Source organism: Drosophila pseudoobscura, chromosome 2, assembly GCF_009870125.1.
Source record: "Drosophila pseudoobscura strain MV-25-SWS-2005 chromosome 2, UCI_Dpse_MV25, whole genome shotgun sequence".
NCBI lineage: Eukaryota > Metazoa > Arthropoda > Insecta > Diptera > Drosophilidae > Drosophila > Drosophila pseudoobscura.
Window position 1 is genome coordinate 26,112,846 of NC_046679.1, and position 23,842 is coordinate 26,136,687.

At 46.5% G+C, this 23,842-nt stretch overlaps 1 protein-coding gene and 1 long non-coding RNA gene across 3 annotated transcripts in view; one reads left to right on the plus strand and one right to left on the minus strand.

Annotated features, from left to right (window-relative positions):
- The window catches only part of tara (SERTA domain-containing protein 2 taranis), a 33,080-nt gene that overhangs the window by 5,652 nt on the left and 3,586 nt on the right, over nt 1-23,842 (plus strand). The window contains exon 1 of one of the 2 annotated variants that reach the window (XM_015182607.2): nt 9,603-10,472. The exons of the other annotated variant lie outside the window; for it this stretch is intronic. Coding sequence (XP_015038093.2) covers nt 10,461-10,472 — 12 coding nt within the window. The 5' untranslated portion in view covers nt 9,603-10,460. Of the gene's footprint in view, nt 1-9,602; nt 10,473-23,842 lie in introns of those variants that run through there. 2 annotated transcript variants of the gene reach the window in all.
- On the minus strand, nt 8,155-9,203 carry LOC117184085 (uncharacterized). The gene is made up of 2 exons (XR_004469286.1): nt 8,715-9,203; nt 8,155-8,509 (listed from the first exon to the last, which is right to left on the minus strand). It is a non-coding gene; the product is annotated as an uncharacterized lncRNA (long non-coding RNA).

Below are 23,842 nucleotides of genomic sequence, written 5' to 3' on the forward strand. Positions count from 1 at the left end.
CTTCTGCGGTTGGTTTAATAACCCGAAAATAAACGAGAGCGAGAGCAAAAGAGATGCCAATAGTTAGTGATTCGAAGGCAGAAGCAGAAGCAGAGCATGAGCAGAGCGGATGAAGTAGAGCACCAGACGTCGTCGTCGTAGTCGTCATTAAAACAACATAAAAAGTAATAAATAAATATGAGTGTGAACGAGAGGGAGAAGGGGAGAATGAACGACCTTCAACTTCCTACCCCCTTCGACCGAGATAGACAGACAGGCTGAGTAAGTAAGTGCGAGCGAGTGAGTAGCGGCGCTACCTGTCCGTCTGTCTGTCAGCGATGACATTGATAGCTTTAACGGTAAACTCTGTACAAAAGGCGCTCAAAGAGAGCCAGCGCACAGAGCAAGTGTGTGTTTGAGCGTGTGGGAGAGGGAGCGAGCAAACAAACGGCATAAATTAAAGTCGTATGCAACATGTGTGAGTGCGGGTCTGTCTGAGATTTTCGGCTGGCTGCTGCGGTGCGCTGGGATGCTGCTCTCCGCTGCGGCTAACTGTTTTGCATATATGCAAATCCCAGGCCAGGCAGCGCCATGTGCACCTTGCAACCGCGTCGCGAATTCGAACTTGTTTGAAGAGCGTGCGCTAGCTAGCCCCCTCCACTGCTGCCTGGACTGCCAGCATGTTGCATGCCATAAGAAAAAGAAACAGCAACAGGAGCAGCGGGAGAAGCAAATTAAACTAATAAGCGTAAAAGGAACAGCGAGTCGCAATAAAGCAACACTTCAAAAGAAACACATACACACGTATGGGGGGAAACTGCAACTGCAGTGCTGTGCTGCGTGCTGCTGCAGCGACGCCGCGCTGGCGTCGTCGAGACACAACTTGGACTGTCAAAATCCATTATAACCTCAATCGCATTTCTTCCTTCGAGTGGCGCGGACACGGAGCCAGGACAAAGCCAAAGCCGCATGTACAGCCTCTCTAGCCAAAGTGGGCGGATGTGGATGGGGGCACACCTCCCTTTCTGTGGCAACTGTAAAATCATAAAAACGACCTCATCTGAGAGGGAGCTGCAGCAACAGCATTGGAGTTGCATCCCCAACGAACGCAACCTAACCGAAATGCACCGAACAGAACAGAATAGGACCTAACCAGCTTTCGGCTATGGCCAAAGTCTAATCCGACAGGGACAACACGGACAGGCAATGGAAATTGGCAAGGGCTAACAGAGTGAACAGGTGTACAAGAGAGGAAGGGAAGGGGTATTCTAGGAGCATGGTCGTAGGAATGCAAGCTTTCGGAAATTGAAGCTGGCATTAGGAGAGTGACGATGAAATTTGAGATAATCACGAAGGGATCCATACCAACTCAAAGAACAAATTGAATGCTAAAGAAATTACAGAAGTAACAGCAAGAACATCCATAGGTTTCAAATATATATTTTATTACATATGTAATATGTTCTCTTTCTTAACAATTCAGTTTATGTTTGTAAAAACAGTTCTTGCAATTGATTTTCCATTTTATTGCATACTTTTAAGGCCCCAGATCTTGTGTACTAACGTTCTTTAAATCGTTCTTAAAACTTTTTCGTACAAATATGGTATACTAGATACAAATTTTGAAACAGTTCTTGGAGTATTCCATAAATCTATTACGATGACTCTATTAGTAGTCAAGCTGCAGTCCATAAATAATTGCCTATATTAGAAAACTGGTTTTGAGATACTGATATCACAGCTCCATTCAATTCCCGCTTCTGTGAGTCTACTACGATAACTTATGTGTGTATTTCTTCAAAATCTTCTATTTAAGATTTTTATATCCTTATAGGTTGGTGCTAACATTCCACCAACCTAATCCCAAGCAAATGTAAAAGTCTATTTCTGTGTTCCCAGAACTGACTGTGACCCAAAAACGTATCCCTAATAAAAAAGTAATCTTTACAAGTAAGCCAATAGAGACCGCGGCAATATTCATCTTCAGCTGCACCTGAATTCAGTTATCAATGATTATCGAGTGGTGGCCCCAGCAGATACGATACGACTACGAGAATAGAGAATCTGATGATCATTTCAATATCGCAATTCCTCCTCCAAAAAGCGGCACGAGCAAAAATAGCCACCGCTTCGCTGCGCCGCGAACACAGGCACTAATAATGCCTTTGTTGTTGTTTGGATAAGTTTTACTCAGTCGCATCGGGAGACGAGTCATCATCCACATTCACATTCACATTCGATGCGGACGCGATATGGTGGGGCGAGCGGAGCGAGCTTGCTAGTCTCCAAAAATAATGCCAGCTAAAAGCAACAAGATATAAAAACAACAACAATAACGGAGGAGGAGGAGAGCACAAGGCCAACAGCTGGTCGCTCTAGTCTTGGGGCCCGAATCCGAATTTGCCTCTTCATCGACATCCAACATCTCCGTGTCTGTCGCGGTTTCGGGCCTTCATCTCCGCCCCTGGCTCTGCCACCGGCATCATCATATTCATTCCGTTCGCTCTGTTTCGGCCTGGCGTTCCACATTCACATCACCATCCACACACATCCACAACGAAATCCAACAACGTAGCCGCCAAACCTGCAGCGGGTCTTTTTTCCATACCCTTTAATAAGGGTATTCATATTTTAAGCAGATCTTTTAAAATGCTTTCTGTGTGATTCCAAAAGTAGAAGGTTTAGCCAGATTGCGTTTGATGTGTTTCCTCCAAATCGAATCAATCAATTATATACATATGTTGGTAGATCATCTCCTAGGGTATCTAAAGCTTCGTTCTCCCAAAATACGTTGTTCCTTTCTTGTTTTTAGTGATATTTCGAGTAACTAGCACAACAACAGAGTTGCGTCGGCACCAGCACCAGGCAGACCATCCGAACATGTTTAAAGTTTCTCTGATGCGGCGGCTAAGAGAACGAACGAACCAGACCGACCAGCGAGCGAACAACCTAACCTCCTCCACAGCACACTCTCATAAAATTTTAATACAAAAATTCTGCCAAGCATTTGCCCACCCCCGCAGCAGCAGCAGCAGCAGCAGCAGCATCAGCATCGACGGCGAGCGACCATTACGCAGGGGCCTCTTTTTCCCGTGGCTGGGGCCGGTCCGACCTGACACTCAACTCGTCGTCGTTTGCCGTTCAGCAATTTCATTTCAACATGTTTCTAACAGAGAGCCGGAGACAGAGCCAGAGCCAGAGCCACAGACAGAGACAGAGACAGAGCTCCCAAGCACCAAGCACCAAGCCCCAACAGATCTTACATCCAGCGCCGGTTCGCTCCGCTTCAGCAAAAGCATCTTAAATTTTTTGTTTTGCCTCGGCCCCAGCCCCAGTACCACCAGTACCACTAGTGCCAGTCCGGGCCCTCCATGGCATACCACTCCACACTCCACCCGCAGTCGACGTACTTTATAGTCTTACTTTGTTGGTTTTCTACCCACAAGTCTTTCTCTTTTTCGTTGTCGCTCCGTACCCAAGGCAGCCCAAGAGCCAGGCCATAGCAAGACCAGAGCCAGAGCCAGAGCTGGGGCAAAAAACCGAGGGAAAAAGAATTTTTTTATAGGTATTATTTCGTTCCCACATACGACGGACGCGTCGTCCCACAGTCCCGTCCCGCATTTAGACGGGTGGGACCGACGGACGTACGGACGGACGGACGAGCGAACAGACAGTCGAGTCGGCTGGGTTGGCAGGCGGGCGAACGAAACGAAACGAGAATCAGTAGGATAAGGGAATAGCAGGGAGAGAGAGAGGAAGGGAATGAACGAAGCGAACAATGGTGAGGTGAATGGTGCGGAGCGGAGAGAGGAAACGGGCAGAGGCCGTGACAGCGTCAGCGCATGTACATACATACATATAAAACTCGATACTACGTCGACGTTGGCGTCGTTGTTGTTGCTTTTGCTGCTGCTGCTGCCTCTGCTGATGTTATGCCGCCGCCTGTCTGCCAACCAGCCTGCAACGCAACCCCTCGCACCGCTACCCTCTCTCCCACCCATTACCCAACGCTACAGCCATCAAGCCATTTGCCTCTGACAGCGCACACGATGCGACGCACATAGATACAGATGATGCATACATATGTACACTCGTACCCGTACCCGTACCAGAGCAAGAGCCACAGCCAGAGCCAGAGCTATGTATTTTTGTAGGTTATGTGTATATAACAGCGCGCGGTCGACGGCGAAGCAGTGTGAGTCAAGCATTGCGATTGTGGGAGAGAAGCGAGCAACGAAAAACCGAACCAACGAACAGAAACGAGCTCGCTTCGTGTTTCGCTCTTCTCTTTCTGTTATGTGACTGTGTGTATGGGGGAGGGTAGGACTGTTCTGTGTAAATACAGTGCGGCCTCAGTGCTAGAAATGCCTTGTGTTGGGTCCACAAAACTGAGAGATTTAACGAGTGTTCACTGTGAGCACTGTACATAAAATGTTAAAACTCTGATTATGAGGATGACGTTGGCAAGGGAAGCGAGGTGGTGGAGGGATGAGAAACGACAGCACAGCAGCAGCAGAAGCAGCGGTTGAGCGGAGAGAAGAAGCCGAAGGCAGCAGCAAAAAAAGTTTCAAATGGAAATTTTGAATTAATGAACGAAACGAAACGAAATGAACTAAAACTGGTTTCATTTGTGCTCTGCTCTTCTCTGAGCCAGAGCTCAGAGTTGTTTTTTCCCCGCTCTACTGCTCTACCACTCTCTTCGCTTCTTCCTCTCTCTCTCTCTCTCTCTCACTGGCTTTTGTTACTGTTGTTGTGCCGCTTTCTTGGTGCGTTTCTCATTTGAAAATATTTTCGCCTCGCCCCGAACGAAAGAGGCTAATTAAGCCAAAGGAATTTCTCTGCAATTTTCAGGCGGCGACAACCAACAGCAATTGAGTTTTCGAAAACTTGTCGTCAGCTGAGACTATAGGAAGTTATCATCACTGAGAACGAGCGATCCTATCCGCCGCGAGATCTCTGGTCGCCGTAGCAAACATTTTATTTCGCCGTAGATTTCGTTTCGACTTGGGGGGTTTTTTTTTTTTGCTCGGTTTTCAAGGCAATCAGGTGCAATAGTTTCCCACTCGTCGGTTCCGAATGGTCGCCTTTTCATCTGCTTGCTGCGGCTGCTTCGGTTCGCCTCTTGCGAAAACAACGAAACAAAGCGGAAATGAATGGATCGGATCGGTTTGGATCGATTTGATGGTTGGTGGTGTTCGCTCTCGAACAAGTGCAGAAACGTTTGGAACGTGTTCTCTATGAGTTCGATTGCCGTTCAAGCCCCGTTCCAATGCTATTATTCTGCTTTTGCTCTGTTGCCTCGGCCTCTGTTGCTGATTGTTCCTTGCACTGCAGCCGCGACGCCGACAGCAGGTTGCTTCCTGTTCGAATGCTTTTCTTATCAGTGTACCTTCCCTGTTTGCGCCACTATGCTATCGGTCAGGGTCGACATCGGGGTGTGCACAGCAGGTTGTCCGGGTCCTTGTGCCTGTTGACAGATTGTATAATTGGCGTGGAGTAGATTTGATTGCAGGCGCTCGTTGGGGCGCGCGTGTGCCATCGATCGATATGAATTATGCAATCGATAATTGGTAATCGAATGGAAGGTACACCTCGAAGAAGCTTTTAAAGAGAGAGAATGATGGAAACAGTCTGGACAGTAAGGCAAGATGCAAGTTCTGGATCTCTACCAATTATGTAACATAGGCATTAGATCCTTCCTCTGTTTTAATTTGGTTTAAGAGTACAGTCCCACCCTACTCCTAGATTTCCTAACGATAACTTCTTTAATGATTATTAAAATTGCTTTTTAAATAGGAATTTCTGTCTATCGCTTATCGCTTTTTATAAACTAATCAGCCGGTCAAGTTTTTTTGCCAAATTATTCGCCATTTCTACAGATAAGCATAGACCTACTTTCATTGAAAGTAACGCAATAAATAAAATTGTGTACTATCGATGCTTATAAAGGCATATAATGTTTCGAAGGAATGATTCGGATTCCATAAGTTTAGCTGTGAATAATAGAACGGGTTCCTGCGGATTGTATTTTGTAAGATAGTGGCAACAGAAACTTGCGATAACTTAATTGTTTCGATGAGGTCAGTATAAATAATTTCATATTTAAAAGGCTATTATTCACTAATTACTAGTAGAAGATGTTTAAGATGTTATGTTTTATTTACTCTTAGAGTCCTTTAACAACAGTCATTTAAGTCAATAAATTCCATTTGTTTTCTAAAGAAGACAATGGCAATTCTCTTAACCGACAGTTTTCCTGGTAGTTCTATGATATATGGAAGTAGGGTACTCAAATGCATTGAGAAATGTAATGCGTGAGTCCTAGATCAAAAACTAAGACGCCTGCATCCACAATTTCCACAGGATTCCCCATTTATTGAAAGCTGTTCCTCCCGCTGTTCCCTTTGCAGTGCGAATAGACTCGTAATCCGGCTAATGGAATCCTATCATTCTACGAATATGCAAAGCGGCCACCTGTTTTCGCTAAAATGATCTCTCACTACACCGCGCCACGCCATGTCGCCGCCTCAGCCATTGTTATGTGCGGTCCTTGTGCTGGTCCTCCTCCTGTCCATGGCCATAAATTCGCATTCAAAACTCGTCTAAAATCTAAACCGAAGCAACATGTGTGTTGTTCGAGAGTGAGTGAAAGAGTGAGTACCGGCAAGAGCGTCGGCGGTGGACATGGTCGAAAGGGGATGGATGGATAGGTCGGCTGGGGGAATGGAAGCTTTAGGGGGTGCCGGTCCCCATAGCATATGTGTGTGAATAGCGAATGCTAGCAAAATATTTGCACGACGCAGCCTTGCACACACACACATACACTTTTGGTATGGCGGAAAAGCTGGCTAACGCTGGCGGGTGCAGAGGCTGAGGCAGAGGCAGAGGCAGAGGAGGAGCGCGTGTGGGCGGTTGCGCAACGCCGCTGCTTGCATTGAACTCGGAAGTAAACGCAATAGAAATAGAGAGAATATCCACACTGAAACCAGTGGTTGGCGACGACGCGGAGGAACATGCAACATCAACATCATAACATATTTAAATCGCCAGCAGAGCAGCGATATCGACAGCGACACCGCTGTAACCGACAGCATAGCATAGCAGAGCAGAGCAGCAGCAGAGCTTCGGAGCTTTTACTCTCACGTGGAAACTGAGTTTTTTGTTTTTTTATTGTTGCATCGCGTCACGAATTAAACTAAACAGCGGAACACAGAAACCGAAAAGAAGATGGGAGGGGAGATGCTGTGGTTTCTTCTGAATTCCATTCGCATCATTTAATCTTCAATACGATCAATCGGTAATCACTTTATCGGCTCTAAAAGTATGCTGCGGAAAATGTCAACGAAGAACAGACCATCAAACGATCCAAGGAAGAATAATGCGGGGTTGAAGTAGAGGTTAGTTTTTTGAGGGTTCTGGGTGCTGATACGAGTTTCCCCCAATGGGTTGATTCGTTAATGGGAGATACGAGAATAAAACTTAAACTCTACAGAAATCTTTGAGTAATTTGAGTAATGTATATTTTTATAAAACTCACACAAACTCCCAGCCATTTCTCGGAAATCCCCTATTATGCTTATGAGAGTATCCGTATTTTGGTATCTGTATGCCTTGTAGTTCCGTAATACTTTCTACCCGAAGAAGTGATAGTACTGTACTATCCCCACAAAAACCCTATGCCTATAGAACTTTACAATTTTCTTTAGTATCTATCAATTGAACCCATATTCAAACCCTATCTACCAGTTGTATGCCTCGTCGTCGTCTTAAACGGCAACTAGTAGCTCCTACTGTTCCACAAAGTACCCGATGTCGTGCCACAGCGCGTACCCCTTTGGATTGAGTAAGCCAGCGATTTTTCGGTCGCCTTTTTCGCAAAAATAATGACATCAGCGACAACGAAAACGACGACAGAGGCAACGAAGAGGTAACTAAAGCACCGAAGCAGGATACGGCAGAAATTGGTTTGATTTGTGTTTTGGGTTCTGCTCCCGTTGCGTTGCGTTCCGTTCCGTTTTCGAGTTCTCGACTTAAACAACAATCATCAGTCAACGTTTGTCCACAGCCTGCGTCGGACTGTGCCACAGCCACTTCTGCTGCTTCGCCTGACCTTCAATCAAAATTCGCTTCGAATTAGAATTGGCGCGCATTTGGTTGTGGCCATATGCAATTTTGTTTTTTTTTTTTGGGGCCAAGAGATAAGCTCCGGCAGTGGCTGCGGCAGCGGCAGCGGCGAAAACAGCAAAATGTTTCAAGGCGAAAACGCAAACGCGGACGCCGCCGCAACAGAAAATTTTTTGCTTTGGCTGGCTGCTGTCAGTCAGGCCAAGCAGTGCGTCGCATAAAATAGCACAGAGCGCGCACACGGCACACCAAACGAGGCCCAAAAGTACCTGGCACGGCACCACCAAGGCACAAAGATACAGCCACAGCTACGAGAGTCAGGCGGCGGCCAAGCAACCAGTCAGTCAGCCAGCCAGCCAGCGCCAACATCAGAGATACAGATACGAACGGAGCGGAGAGGCGGCAACTGAAATAAACAAAAATGTTGAGCACAAAGCACCAAACACCAAGCAGCAGTGGATGAGGCAGAGAGACGGCAACTCTGTGCTGTGCCTCGCTTTGTTGCTGTGCCTTTGCTTCGGCACATACCCAACACACACACACAAAATGCGACTCGTATCTGTGTGTGGGACACTGTATCTATGTGCATGTGTGCGCATGTGGAACCGTACCTTTATATAAACGAAAACGACCGACCCGACACACTATACGAAATCCCAACTGACAAGCAGCGCACATCGCACATACACTCTCGACTCGCATTTGCACTCGTGAGAATGAGAAACTGTGTGTATGTGTGCGATTGTGTTGTGTGCTGGTGTGTGTGTGGGTAGACTGTTAGTCAGCATTTGTGCCGCGACCAGGGTTGCCATATGGTAGGAGAATTGACTCATGCGAACGGCAGTTACTGGGAAAGTGGGTTGCGTTGAGCTGTTCGATGGGAAAGTTTTTGGGAAAACTTTGGATTTTATTCAAATCTTATGCTATATCTTCCTTTGATTATAGTGGAACAAATTGGAAGAATTTTGGCGGTAGTGTACTAGAAAAGTACAAGATGCTTTGATTGGTAAATCAATTACTTTCAAAAAGTAATTTCCTTGAACTTTTATTTTGTGACATTTTAAGATATCAGAAGTTATTTGAAGGATTATAAAGAACAAATATATACACATATATATAAATATCCCTTTTAAATTCAAATTAGCGCACAAAAATGTGAAATTCTGAAAACTCTAAGACCACTCCTATATCTTTCAATTTAAAATACCTTGAGACCTCTACCAGTATTCCAAATCTCTTCTTCTTCTGATTGATATCCCAATCGAATTTCAAATCGTAGCTGGGCTATCGGGCTATCTGGTAACGCTGCGAGGTCTTTTCAAATAAACACCCGCTCCCACAACTTTCGTCGGCGAACAACCGTTTGCACAACGTCGTCGTTTCATCGGTTAGTGGTTGCTGGGCTGTGCTGTTCGTTGCCTTTATTCCACTGAAATATTTCTGCTGGCAATGCCCCGCGTTACATCTGGCAATGCCGCCAGTATTGTATACGTAGCCCTTCCTCTGCCTGCTCTGCACCGCCGCTCGGCTCGCTCTCCCCTGCTCTCCAGAAACTCGTTCAGTTTCAATGCTTTTTACATAAGTGCGCGTTGAGAGAAAGAGAGAGGGTCATGGTTTAGCATCTCGCTCTGACTGCCTGCTAGCTGCCTCGAAACAGGGGTGCATTTACTCGTATTCAATTCTGGGCGTGTGTGTGTGCGCTACGGCGTATCTGTGTGAGTGCGTGCTGGTTTGCCTGCTGCTTGCTTCTTGAACAACGTCCGACCAGTTTATTTGTGATTTCAGCACGACTGCCAGAGGTTCACGTCGCTCGCTCGCTCCGTGTGTCCGCCAGAGCCAGAGCTCCAATACGAAAAAACGACGTAAATATCATCATCACCAGTAGCGCGCGTAATTCAAAGTAATTCAAAATCCCAATAGCAATTTGAGAAAAAAGTGCTCCAAAAAAGAATTATTAATTATTAAGAAATTCAATGTGAAACACAACAAAATCTGAATATATTGCATTCCGGAAAAAAAAGTGATTGGGATGACAAAAGAACACAAAACATTATAAAGTTTATACTTTGAAGGAAATTCTTAAGAAAATGTCATCTGGTGTTCAGTGCTGTGTTGCCGCTTTGGTCCAGGCGGCAGGCTACTACTCGTGCTACTCCTCCTGCTCCTTGGGACACCTGCTGGCCGCCCTTTGAGACCGCCAACGGATTCTCCCAATCTCAGTGACTGAACCACAGTTTGAGGGAGATATATAGAAATAAACTACTACAAAAATAACTTTTATTCCGTTTAACGTTTTCATCCATTGGATATAAACATTGTGAACTATAACATTATCCTTGAGAACGGCCCAGCCGAAAATGTGCACAGAGGTGAGTGTCTTTTTGATGATCTTTAAGAGATCAAAGTGTATTTTGTGGAGGAGATGGCTTAGAGGTTTATAAGAAAGATCTTAAACGATTCTATGTAACTTTTTTTGTGGAAATGGACGTAGACAGAAATATGTGATATCATATAGGATCTGTAGAAGATATTGCAAGGGATTATATATGTTCTAGTTGTACATGGAGAAGTATGACCTCATCTGGGATACATTCACGGTGAGGTGTAGGGCTTATTATGGGTCAGAGGACTACGTGTCTGATATTTCTCTAGATATTTAGGGATTAAATGTTTCTTAAGTAAAGAAAACTTTTCCAAATAGGTTGTATCTGAAAATTGCATGGTATTGGTACGAAAGGAATATAGTAATCTCAAGATTAACAATCACTTACGGAATACCTTAACTTCCTATATCTAAGTTTTCAATCCCAGCGCTTTCCTCCCTTCTCTTTCGAGAGCTTTATCAGCAACTTGAACTTGCCGCAAGTTCAGTTTCAGAGTATGATAAGGGCTCTACGTGTGTGTGTGTGTGGGAAGGGGATGTTCTTCTCCTAGAAATTGAGTGAATCATTCAGGTGGTATGCCCACCACCTGCAACATGGTGATGGTGCCTTAGAAATGCGCGTAGTCGTACCCTCAACATGTGGTTTGTGGCCTCCGCCTCCTACTCGCTTATTGGCAATGCGTATGTGGGTGGTGTGGTGTGGCATGACTCGGTTAAAGGATAAAGTCGAAGCTTATGGCTACGGCTGCGGTTGCGACTGCAGCTTTCATTGAACATGTAAACAATGCAAAAGTTGCACGTGCAACGAGCCAGAGACCATGGCCCCCCAGCCCCGGTCTGACCGGGCATCATGAAGCGCCATCTATCGGTACACATTCGCAATATGCAAAATAGCCGCTGCTTACGTCGCTGTTGCCGGCTAAGCTGCTGTGCTCCTCAGTCGCCAGCAATAGAGTCGTCTAATGCAACAATTGGACATCGCAGCAGCAGAGACAGCTGACTTTTTGGGGCCCGTTTCGTTTAATTAATTACATGCACAAAACGCTCTTTTTCGGCTCGTTCTCTCTGCACTCTCTGCCTGTGTGCTCTCTCTCTCACCCCCACCACTCCCACTACAGCAACAAACTTTTTGGCGTCGGTCGCCCGTTGCTCTGTCGCCGTCAACTGCTCTGTTTACGTTTTCTCTTTCGTTTGCGGCAGCGCTGCCACCGCATTCATTTCTTAGTCTGGGCAGAGGTCTGGGGATCCGAAGCCTCCTCTACCTTCTATAATCTCAGTATTGTACCTCTATAATCAGCAAAGGGTATGATCTGTTTTGCATGGTGTATGCTTGTTGGAATAAATACTCAACCTAAACGTCGTTTCTTCCAACATAAGTTCAGTTATAATTTCCTTTTTCATTCAGAGGCATCACTCAATATCCATTGATCACTTCTATAACTTTGTTTTCCTGATTTGCTTTTAATTTATTTCCGCTTCAATAGGTTTTCTTTCAATTCTATTCTTTCTTCAAATCGCACCCTATCAAATTCGTGAATCATCTTATCATAATTCGTAGTTCAATAGGTATTCCATATTCATGATGGCTATCATTGAATCCCTGCATCTCTCCATAACACATTCTTATCAAAGGCATTGATATATTCGTCATGCCCATCCATCCGCCCAGTGCTCCGAATCTTTATTCCTTTTTTTGCTCTTCTTTTTTAATTGTTCCTTATGGTTATGTGTTGTTGTTGTTGTTGTTGTTTTGTTCTGCTTGTTCTTCTTCTCCTTCGTTTCGTCTGGTCTGTCGTTTTCGTTGGGGCATATTCTGGGGTGGTGCAAAATTCCGGCACGAGACTTAATTCACTTAATTGAGCAGCGACGCTGACGCTGACGCGGACGCAGACAGCGACCGCCACTGCTACCAAGGAGAGGCTCGGCCGCTGTGCTGTCTTTGCAAATAGTTTGAAGTTGGCGCCGGTCCGGCATAGGGCATGGATGGGGCACGACGCGGACCGAGAGTGTTTCGTGGCCGTGTGCCTCCTCCTTTTGTGATTTCACTTTCAGATACATTAACACAAGTGCGCCTGCCTCCGAATGCGCGTGCCTTTTGAGTTATTGGTAGCAGAGGCAGTGGCAGCATGGCGGCAAGGCGGCAGCGCTGTGTGGCAGCAGAGCAGCATCCTCCTTCTGTTACCCATTTTCTTTGCTCTTCGATTTTATGAATGAAAATCGCGACTTGGGCTCTGTGTTTGGTTGCAGCCAGCAGAGCAGCCACACATTTGCATGTGTTCGTTTGTGTGGCAAGTGGCAGCAGCCCAGGATACGCACACATGGCCACATGTCTGGTGGCCATAAAAATGAAATGCCTCAAGGGGGCACGAACCGTCGTGTATCCTTTTTTCCTCTCCTCGGAGCGGTATCGTTTCTCGCGCGGTCGGTCTCTTAATTTACCACGCTTCTTAACTTGTTGCTGATGTTGCCCCGCTCCTTCGGTCAAGTGCAACACGAATACGAAAATTGTTCAATAAAGAAAATCATAAAAAGAGAAGCTCAAATAATGATAAGTAAAAAAGATACGAGAGAGGGAGAGGGAGACGACGACCCTGCCCTGCCTTCCATTCATCCATGATTCTGGCTCGCGCCAAAAAAAGTTTATTTTTTTATTTGTATTTCTTGTAGCATGAGATTCTTCATTCTTCTAAAAACGTAAACAAAAGCCAGTCCATACAGCAGAGCCAAGAGGAGAAGGAAGGGATCTGGTCGCATGAGCATTTGCGGTCCGAGTCACGACTTTTGTCGCGCCATGGGAGTCGAAGTCGGAGTCAGGTTGCTGTTTGAAACACAGGTATAGGGCGGAACTGAATGGAAGAACGGAACTACTCAAGAGGGGTTGAGGGGCGACTGGGAATTGGGATCATCAGAGGGGTATTTACCTGAATGAATTGAATTGGGACAGAAGAGGGAATAAACTGAATCTGAAGGAAGTCTTTTGGTTGGGAATGTCTTCCATTTTCCATCTGAATTTGCATCTATTAAAGAACTGACTCTCCATATACTGCCCTGGTTTTTTAATCGATCCAACATGTAACCGTATATATAATAATCAAAGTTGACTAAAAAACCCATTATACTATACATTTAAACATTGCGACTATCTATTACTATTTATTTATTATTGTGGTTCTCTATCTGTATATCCATCCATCATTCAATGATATATCATCCCTACACCTAGATATCTAGATATTCACCTAGATATTCCCCTTTCTCCAGCAATCTACAATGATGGTCGCTACAAATCTCCAATCACTTTCATAGCTTACCGGCTTTCCTATCAATTATTCCGAAGTATTATTACTTCGACTATCGTCATAAATTCTTAGAACATTTTTCAGGGCTTTCCTTAATTACTTTCGATTGTTCAGTAAAGCCAATTCGAGGGTTAAGTTCAAAGCTGATAAGAGCTGCATATCAGCGTAGTATCTGAATATCTGGGGGGTTGAACAAACCTTTAATTTCAGAACTTATCAAAGCTTAACCCAATAAAAGCCTCAAAACATGGGTTTGACTGTGCAACAGAGATCAGATCACAGCATGGCATGGTTGACCGATTGAGAGACCTGCCACATGTGCCACATGGGGCGGCTTATATGGCTATAAGTGAGAGAGGGGGCAACCGCGGACTTGGCTGGTCTTAATGTATGCCCAAGGCACACACACACACACACACACATACGCGGAGAGAGGGGGGCAGAGTGGCAGCAAAGACAGCTGGCAGAAAATCTTATCAATGAATGCGCATCACTTGCACTTGTTTGCACCAGGAGGTAGGTGGCTGCAACTGCAACTGCGGCTACTGTTGGTACGGGTTCGGGGAATTACCGGCTGGCTGGCTGAATGGCTCGACGACGTAAATGGTTCGACGACGACAACGGCGACGCAGAAGATGATGACGTGACTCACAGACAACAGCAACTACGACGAGTCCCAACCATTACACATCCACTCCACACACAGATGCAACACGGGACGCACGCATTAGCATTATTAAATCGCCTGCCGCAAATTTGCGGTTGCGTCACCTACTTAACACGCGGACCAGTGGTCAGTGGCAGCAGCAGCAGCATCACGAGTGGGTGGATGGGAAGGTTCGCTTGCTTAAGGATAACAACACGAGAGAGCACGAATATTTCCATTAAGCCAAATTAAAGCTATCATGCAACGTAATAGCAAGCATAGCAGCGAATACATCTCTCGCACTCACTCACAATCGCCAAGCAGTGGAGCAAGCAGGGCACCGTTCATCCTCAAGCTTCTTTCCGCCGCTCTCCTGCTTGACAATCAACGAGGACACAGACCAGCAGCGGAAGAGCAGAAAGAGAGGGAGCAGCAGCAGCAGCGGAAGAGAGGAGGGAGCACAACCAATGTTGTGGATAAAGGTGGTCTGTGGGAGGAAGGACAAGCAATAGATGTAGAGGGGAAGCATTGGATGGACAAGCAGTGGATGAGTGGGGGAGTGCCAGGACAAGCAGTGTACTCTCCTGCCCTTCCACCCACGTGGTGTACGTGCAATTCGAAAAGTGGTTTTACCCTCGCATACCACCCACCACCCACCACATCCACGTCCCACTAGCCAGGCAGGCAGGCATCCTGGTGGTAGGCTTTATTATGTCAGACCAAAGGAGGAGGCAGAGCGCAGAGAAGAGCCGAGAGAGCGAGAGAGAGAGAGAGAGAGCATTTCACCCAATTTCATTATATTTCCCAACGTTTTTAGCTTTTATACGTCATACGGCATATCTCACCACACACCAAATCCACCCCACCAGGGGGTGTGTGGGAGACAGAGAGAGTTTATGTGCGTGTGGGCAGAATAGGGTATACGTACAGTGGTCGTACGATAGAGAAAAGCCGGTTCCAATGCTTGGCTCTGCAATGCACGAATACGAATCCACTGCGCAGGGTCGTGCCGAAACATCGCTGCCACGATGAGATGTGGTGGTTGGGGGTGGCAGATGGTTGGGTGGTGGGTTTTTTGGGTGGCTTGGGGTGTGATGTATATGGGCTGTGTAGGTGGTTTTCGGCTGCCAGTGCTGCCAACCCATTATTATAAAGAATATAATATTATAATAATGTCAGGCATAAAGTGCACAAGAGAGACAGGGCCACACAGAGTGAGAGAGTGAAACAGAGAGAGAGAGAGAGTATTAAGGGAAGGAGAAACCCTCCCACTCTTTGGGCGTTGATGGAGCTTACACACACACACACGCATACACCAATACAAGGCTATATCTACATGGGGTGTGTGTGTGTGCGAAATAAGGTTATTTTATAAACAGTTCAGGGTGTTATATGGGGGGATAGCAGGAGAGAAGGAGCAGAAGCCGGCGCTCAGGAGGGTGGGGTTGTCGTTGTCTGTGATTGTGTTTGTGCTTGTATGTGTGGGCGGCCGCGTATCGAAGTGTGTTGCAGCGCGGGAGGGGAGCCAGGAGTCAACGTCATAGTCACGGCTGGGCGCTCGCTCCCAGTGGGCGGATATGGTTAAAGCGACTACAATTTCTCCGTTCTGCCCTTATACAATATATACACTTTGGCTAAAGGACTCGTCCTGTCGCTTTAAGATAGTATGGCAGCGGAAACGAAAAGATCTACATCATGGAAAATTGTGCGATGAAAATGTGATTGAATTGGATCGTTTTTGGGAACCTAAGTTCGAACCTCTAAAGTTCCATAAAAAATGTTCAAAAAAATCAAACAAATTAGCTAGACTGACTCCATAAATAATGTTTCTGCATCACTGTACGTTCTGATTCCCTTACAACACCATGAGAATATACCATGGTCAGCCTTGATATGATCTCCATTCGCCGTAACGGCTGGTCTTTTGTGGCGCCGCCTGCCTGCCGTTTTGGGATTCAAACTACGTGATTTTACGCGCGTTCCCCAACATCCGTTATCCCACCACAACCTTCGCTAAATGTAGCATGCGAGGAGGAGGGGAGGCAGTCCGAGAAATGGCATATTCACCATCGCACTGCATTGTGCACCTCTACCACAGCTGAAGGGTGTTTTTCGGGAGGACAGTCAGCCCCCGCTATGACCAAAGCTGTCGCTGCAGGCACCAATTTTTTGCCATTCTAAGCGAAACGTAGTAGAAAAAAAGACAGCCCTTGTGTTACTACTTGTTCTTTTTTTAAAGTGTTTTCAAAACGAAATGAATCGAGCCCAAAAGAAGCACAGCAGAAGATATTTTTTTCCTACAAAAATCGGAACGCAACACTGCTGCCATCATTTATTTGTCTTGGCTGATGTTGTTGTTGGTGCTGGCATGGTCTGGCTCTTTTTTCCCTGCTACGTTCAATAAAATTAAACTCGAGTCGAGTCGAGTCTCGGAACGAACCAACGAACGTTCGCTCCGCACAATTTGAACGGCAAAAGTTGCGATATTACGTCCCTCGATATCAAAAGCAGCAGCAGCAGCACCAGCAACAGCAACAACACGAATATAACAGCGATGGCAACTCTTACCCTGTGTACATGCATACATACATATACATTTTATACATGAATTTACACACAGATACGAGCAGCAGCGGCAGAGTTGGTTCCATCATCATTATTTACCAGCAGAGCCAACGTCAACGTCGCCGCCGCCTGCCTGCCTTTGCTTTTGCTTTTGTTGTTTTACCCTCGCTCGCTGGCTCTGTTTCCCCTTCCAACCTTCCTTGGTTTTCTCGCTCTGTACGAATGCCGTCGGTCCCGTCCTCCAACTCTCCCCTGTGGCCCACACTTTATTTTTAACTGTGCGACTGTACTTCGTGTCGTTCGCTTCGGCTCTGATCTCGCCTCGTCGGCTTTGCGCATTGCTGTTCGTTGTAGTTGTAGTTGTTGCTACTCTCGCTGCTGCTGCTGCTTTTGTAGTATTTTTATATGGCATTCTCTCCCATTCCATACACACACTCGCGTACATATATAGGGATGTATGTATATATACACTGGCGGTGACGGTGACGCCGTCGTACCGTTCAGAGTCGAGTCAGCAACATTGGGCTGCGACTGTAGATGTGACTGTGGATGTGGATGGGGAAATTGTGGACGGTGGAGTGGAGCGTTCGTTTTGCTGTTGGGGGGCCTCTGTACATTTCAGTATACTACTCGTACATATATATGTACATACATTTTTTCCATGGTATATTTTTTGTTGTAATTTTCTGTTGTATCGTACACTGCGCGACGTGCAATTTGCGCAGTGTATTCGCAGCGAACATTGTTAACGGCAATTGTTGGTGGCTTTGGGCTCTGTCTCTGTTGTTTTTTTTTAGCCAGCCACCGCCATTGTAGCCCTGGTTCCGATTCAGAGCCAGCACTTGACGCAATCCTGGCCCGTGTGTTGATTCGTTCTCGCGCGCCGTTGTCTTATCATTTGGCTCTCGCGATAAGCGAACAGCAGCAACGGCAGCGGTAATAGCATAGCGAACAAATTTCGCATGGCATTGGGGCTGTGAAAGTGGAGGTGATGATGACCAGCATCATCTCATCAGGCTTATCTGACAGTCCGAGGCGAGAGATTCAGCTGGGTAGCCGCCTGGGCAGGGCAGGGCTATGAGAATAAGTGGAACAGTTAGTTCCGGGATTTTATAGGGGATTCGAATATAATAGCAATTTATCCACTGATCCTACGCAACTAAATCTTGCTCTAACTGTACCTGTAGCAAAATAGCTAAATCTATCTTAAAACCCACCTCATGACAACTGGAACTCCCACGAAAATATGAAGTACTCCCATCCCAAGGGAATTCCATGAATTCTTATTAGCTGCGGCTATCGATAGTGACCTACAGGTTGATTTCCTCTCAATTGCATTCCCATTTCATAGTCCCCCCCCCTCAGGCACTGGCAATACACAAACTCTCAATCTCAGTCGGATTCAGCTACAGTCTGGGAAGTCCAAATGACATATTGATGGATCGGCTTGCTTGGGATAGTAAAAGATGGAATAGCTGGGAGAGCAGGTAGACGTAACAGACCTCCGTTACAGAAAGTGGTGCTCTCCTAGAAACCGAAAACCAACGACCGAATGGCGTGCCTAATGCGCTGCATCCTTTTTGAGGATTAGTCCTCAGACCTTAGGTAGAGGATAGAATCTATTCGAATACGACACGACAGCTATGGACCAAGAGACGACCGACCCTTGGGCCAGCGGCTTAAGAGGGGATGAGATTTGTGTATGTGTGAGCTCGCATTTCAAGAAACGCTCTTTGCATATGTATATGTAATTGTCCGTCCGCGACCAGGCCAAACAGCTGATTGCGGCTCCTTCTTTTTGTTTTTGTGAAGTATGAGGCGGTTCATTGACCAAAAGTCATGACTGGGACGCCACCATTCTTAGCCCCACGAATGAGGGTGGTGTGGTGGAGCGGAGCTGGGTATTTACACATGTACGAGAGTACTATATGCTGTCAGCTGTTCGGAACACACATTAATGCTCACGTACCGTACCACCAGACCGTACCAGTACCAGTACGAGAGCATAAGCAAGAGCAAAAGAGAGATGTCCGCACCGCATCCCGTGCCTTGCAAATTTTCAATGTCACCAATTGCGACGCCAAACTCCTCTGCCGGCGTCGCTGCTTATAAATCTTCGACAGCACAAAAAAAAAAAAAATACATACGAAAAACGGCGCATTGAAAATTGCTCTAATTCGCCAAAAACAGCTGATTTTCGTCGTCGTCGTTGTTGCTTCCTGTACCTTCCCTCCTCTCTGTTCCCAGTCGCGGCCTCCATTGCCTCCCGCCTCTCTGCCTCTCGGCGGGGCAATCGACGGCTGGCTGGCTGGCTCCAAACATCGACATCGGCTCGGCGGGTTTTTTTTTGCGGTGTCTGTCAGTCGTGTGGCGGTCGTCGTCGTGCGGCAACATGAAATGGCCGACGCAAAATATGCGCATATAAAAGCTCCTCCTCACCCCCATCACCCCCATCATCCTTGCCTTATAACCTTGCATCATAACAAGAGTGTACGTATTTAGGCTAGTTGCAGGTCGAAAATTTGTTTCCTTTCCCACAAAACATCATGTGCCGCTACGGCGCTCACTCTGCCTCTCTCTTCCTCCCACTCAGCCATTGTATTGGGTGTGGGAGAGCAGCGGCCACCAGCATGGGAAACACCAAGAGACAACATATCTAGCGTCGTCATCTCCAACTCAAACTCAAAGTTTTGAGAGAGGGAGAGAGCAAGAGCAAGAGCAAGCTAGTGCTAGGTGCTCGCGCTCGTCTTCCCTCCCATTCAATTCCGTCCGTTTTATTATGATGAGCAGTCGCTGTCTTCCATCCAGCTCTTCCCCTCTATCTTTGTTATTCGAAAACTTTAAGCCCCGCTTCTTTTTTATTATGCCTCTTCCTCTTCGTTGTCTTCTTGTGTGCCGTCACCGCCGCACGCTCTTTTTCATGTTTTTTCGTCTTCTTCTTTGGCGCGAGTATCGTACATTTAAATTGCTTTTGTGCGGACTGCCTGGACTGTGGATCTGGTCTGGAGATCGTCGTTTCGACCAAGCCAAAGTCGCGGATCAGCTCGGGTTCGGTCTCGGAGCCGCTGTCTCCGTCTCGGGTTCGAGCTCTACCTCTGGCTTTTGTCGAAAACTGAAACTTGGGTTTTTTTCTTCTTCAATCTTGTTGATTTTTTTTTTTTTTGTTGCCCCGCTTCGCTTCGTTTTCGCTGCTATCGCACGTTGTTGAAGAATTCCAAGTGGGGCTCACAGTCAGCGGTAGAGTCAGAGCCAGAGCCAGAGCCAGAGCCCCACACCAGACCCGACCCAACGACTCGAATCGACTCGACTCGACCAGGCCGGCGAGGCACAGAGGTAGCGACCGACTTTAATGCTTGGAAGTCGACTTTTGAGCGGCGGTGCTGTGCTGTGGCCCAAACGGGGTACAGTGGAATGGATATGGTTTCTAGTGGTGGTGGGGTAAACTAAAGAAGAAATTTTCTATCACTCTTTATAGAGTTGTTGATTTTTAATGTTTTTAGGGATTCTGGAGATTCTCTGATTTACGAAGATCTATCCAAAGGGAGAAATTTTGCTGTTTATAACTAAGTCTATTCCTAAAACTATGATTTCTTATTCTCAAAGATTTTGAGTAATTTCATTTAGTTTTAAGATCATCTAAGACATATGCCCATAGTTCGGGACTTCCCTATGTTCCATGTTCCAACAACACTTCAAGTAATATCGTTTCACTTCTGCTCCACTGTGCCCGGCCCAAGCGGACGACGAAGACTACGATGTTTCGTTGTCTCTGGCTTTCGGGCAAACATTTCGAGTCGAGTCGAGTCGAGTTGTTGTTGCGCTGCCTCCGACGATGACGGGGCTCTGCCTGTGCCTCTGTCTCTGGCTGTAGCTGTGTGTGGGGCTCTGTGGTTTTCAGGTTTTCTGTTGGTTTTCTGTTCGTTCGTTCGGTGGCTCGTTCGGGCCTGACTGGCTGCCTGGCTGCCTGGCCGTTTGGTTGGCTCATAACCTGAAACTTGAATATTGTGGAATTTGAAGGTAGCATGGCTGTTGTTGTTGTTGTTGTGGCAGCAACAACTGCAGCAACAGCAACAGCAACGCTGCGTGCGAGCTTTAGACTCCAGAGCTCGAGAGTCGAGACTCACACAGGCCGGGCCGTCAATGTGGAGCCAGCCGGAGACGGAGACGGAGACCGTTGCCGTCTTACAGCAGTCGGAAATGTATCTGTATATCTGTATCTCTCCTTCGTAGCCAGCAGTGCCAGTGCCAGTGCCAGCAGCTGAAACGAGTTGCTGGCGAAGCGTAAAATGCTGCTGCTGTGTTTTAATGGTAAAAAGCGAACGAACGAACGAACGTTGGCTCTGGCTCTGGCTGTGGCCCCGAGAGTGGGGACTGGGATTGCGTTGGGGACTGGCTGGCTTTTGTGCTGCTGTTAGCTGCTTGGAACTGGCTGTAGCTGGGAGTGATGTTGGTGTGGCAATTCAGCCTCAAAATCATCATCATCATCACCATCAGCGGCTCAGACTTGAGCTGTGGCTTGATCTCCTCTGGCTGCTTATAATGATGGCAGCACTCGCAACACATGCAACAACAATTTCTCCATCTCTTCAACAAAAATCGAAAGAAAACTGAAAAATTAGCGTAGAAAGTTTTTTTGTTCTTTTTGTTGTAATTCGATTCGATTGTTTTCCCGTTTCAAAAGCTTTTTGCCTCTAAACGGGGAGAGCTTTTCAGCTTTTTTGCAAAAAGCCAAACAGATCCGTTCCGCACGGCGTATGCGCGATGTGCTTTGGCTTTTAGCATCGGCGGACATTACACATACGACCAGTCGTCGCCAGAACAATAAGGCATGCACACACTAATGTCGCCCGATGACGACGACTCAACTCAACTCAACTCGACTCGCCTTTGATGATGATAAGCCCATAGAACAAGACATGACTCAGAGCAGAGCAGAGGCAACAATACAATGGAAATGGCAGCGAAAGAATCATCAAAGAAGACGCTGTTTCGTTCCCAAAAGGAAGACCATGTCCATGTCTATGGCCCGGTCATGGAGCGTGTGTGTCTAGACGAGAGACGACTCGAGACTCTTGCTCCAGCCCCTATACCAAAAATAACCAAAAATACAGCTGCACACACGAACGAGTAACGAGGGATGAAATGCGGCGATGATGAGGCAGGGAACGGGAACGGGAATGGGAACAGAGGCAGACAGCAGGCAAAGGCAAACAACACAGCAAGGGCATGGAGAGGGACCAGAGATTGTCATAGGGAACGAAAAATGCGAAACACATGCGACTCAGCCACGACGACGACGACTACGACGACGACGACGATGACGATATCTGAAAAAAGTGAACTGAAAACTCACCCCAAAGCAAAGCCCAGCCGTGGCGACGATGCGCTCGGTCCTCCGTTTATATTATTTTCCCCCTCAATGCTGATGGCAACTGCAACAGCAGCAGTATGTGGCAGCAACAGCAAAATATGCGAGCATATGGCAACCCTTATAAATATGACGCCGCTCTTCACAAAGGCCGGCCGTCGTTCGCTGCACAGATGTTCAAAAAACCGAAAGGGAGACGAGACAGACCAGACCGAGGCCGAGGCCGCCGCGCTTGTTCTTCGCTGCATAGAGTTACCTGCCCCGAAATTGAATGGTGGCAACACTGAAAAAAGGCGAAAGTCTTGCAGCTAGAGAAATGACAGAGAGATCTCAGATCGGTGGAGATTAACGTTGCATATATATACATATATCTAGATACAGGTATTACTAGAGGAAGATTCGATCGGTTTTTGAATTTATTACAGAGTTCTGGTGGTTTTTAATACTGTATTAACGATGAATTTAGTTTTTGGTAGAGTAATTAGAATATTTTAGAATTAGAATAGAATTATTTGTTAGCTTACGATTTGAATGCACATGATATATTACGATCGTTTGGTTTTGTGAATCTGAACTGTTAGGGAGAGCTTATGTATATTCCTAGTAAATCTGGTATAGCAAAAATGAATCCAGTTTCTGGTGATTTAGGATCAATTAAAATCGAAATATTAACCTTTTTTATGAATAAACTTGGGATCTACATAATTCATCAGTTTTTCAAATATCCTTTTCCCGAACGGAATGAGTTTTAACATATATCCATAGAAAAACTCTTCGATGCAAAAATTCCAAAAAAAAGTTGTTCCAAAATTTCCGAAAGAATCTCAAGAAAGAAACCCAAAAATAGTTTCGAAAAGAACAAAAAACGAGCATCTGAAAAATTCTCTCGCGCAGTAAATGCTGCGTGCGCGGAAGTTGCATGTGTGGGAAAGAAAGAGAGAGAGAGAGATGAAGACAGGAAGAAACAGCAACAGAAAGAAGAAGCAAAATCGAAGGCAATCATCCCACACTGCTTTCTCCCCGACGCCACCCTCTCTTTCTATCATTCATTCTTTCTCCGTCGTTCGCTCTGGGTTTTATTTTAAGAAGATTTCTCGAGTCGAGTAGCAGGCAGTGAAACGCCGATGAGCAATGCCACAGTGCGGAATACATGGGGGAAGGAAGGAAGAGGGATTTGGGTGTGGGTGGCAGAGGAATGGGAGAGTGGGTGGGTGGGTGGTTGGGAGTGGGATTGGGGTGGGAGGAAGGCTAAGGGCATGGCAGGGTGGCATCCTGACTGACAGACAGACAGACAGACAGACAGGCGAACGGGAAGACTACTCCTCGACTTTGCCGCTTGACTGTTTGTTGCCTGGCATTTTCCCCATCTCATTTTCATGCGGCTCTTGGTCTCTGCGCCTTTGAGTGGGTGGAAAAACAGAAGGCATGGGGGGGTGGGGGGGGGGAATGGAGCTTCCATTTTCTTGATAAGTTTTTGT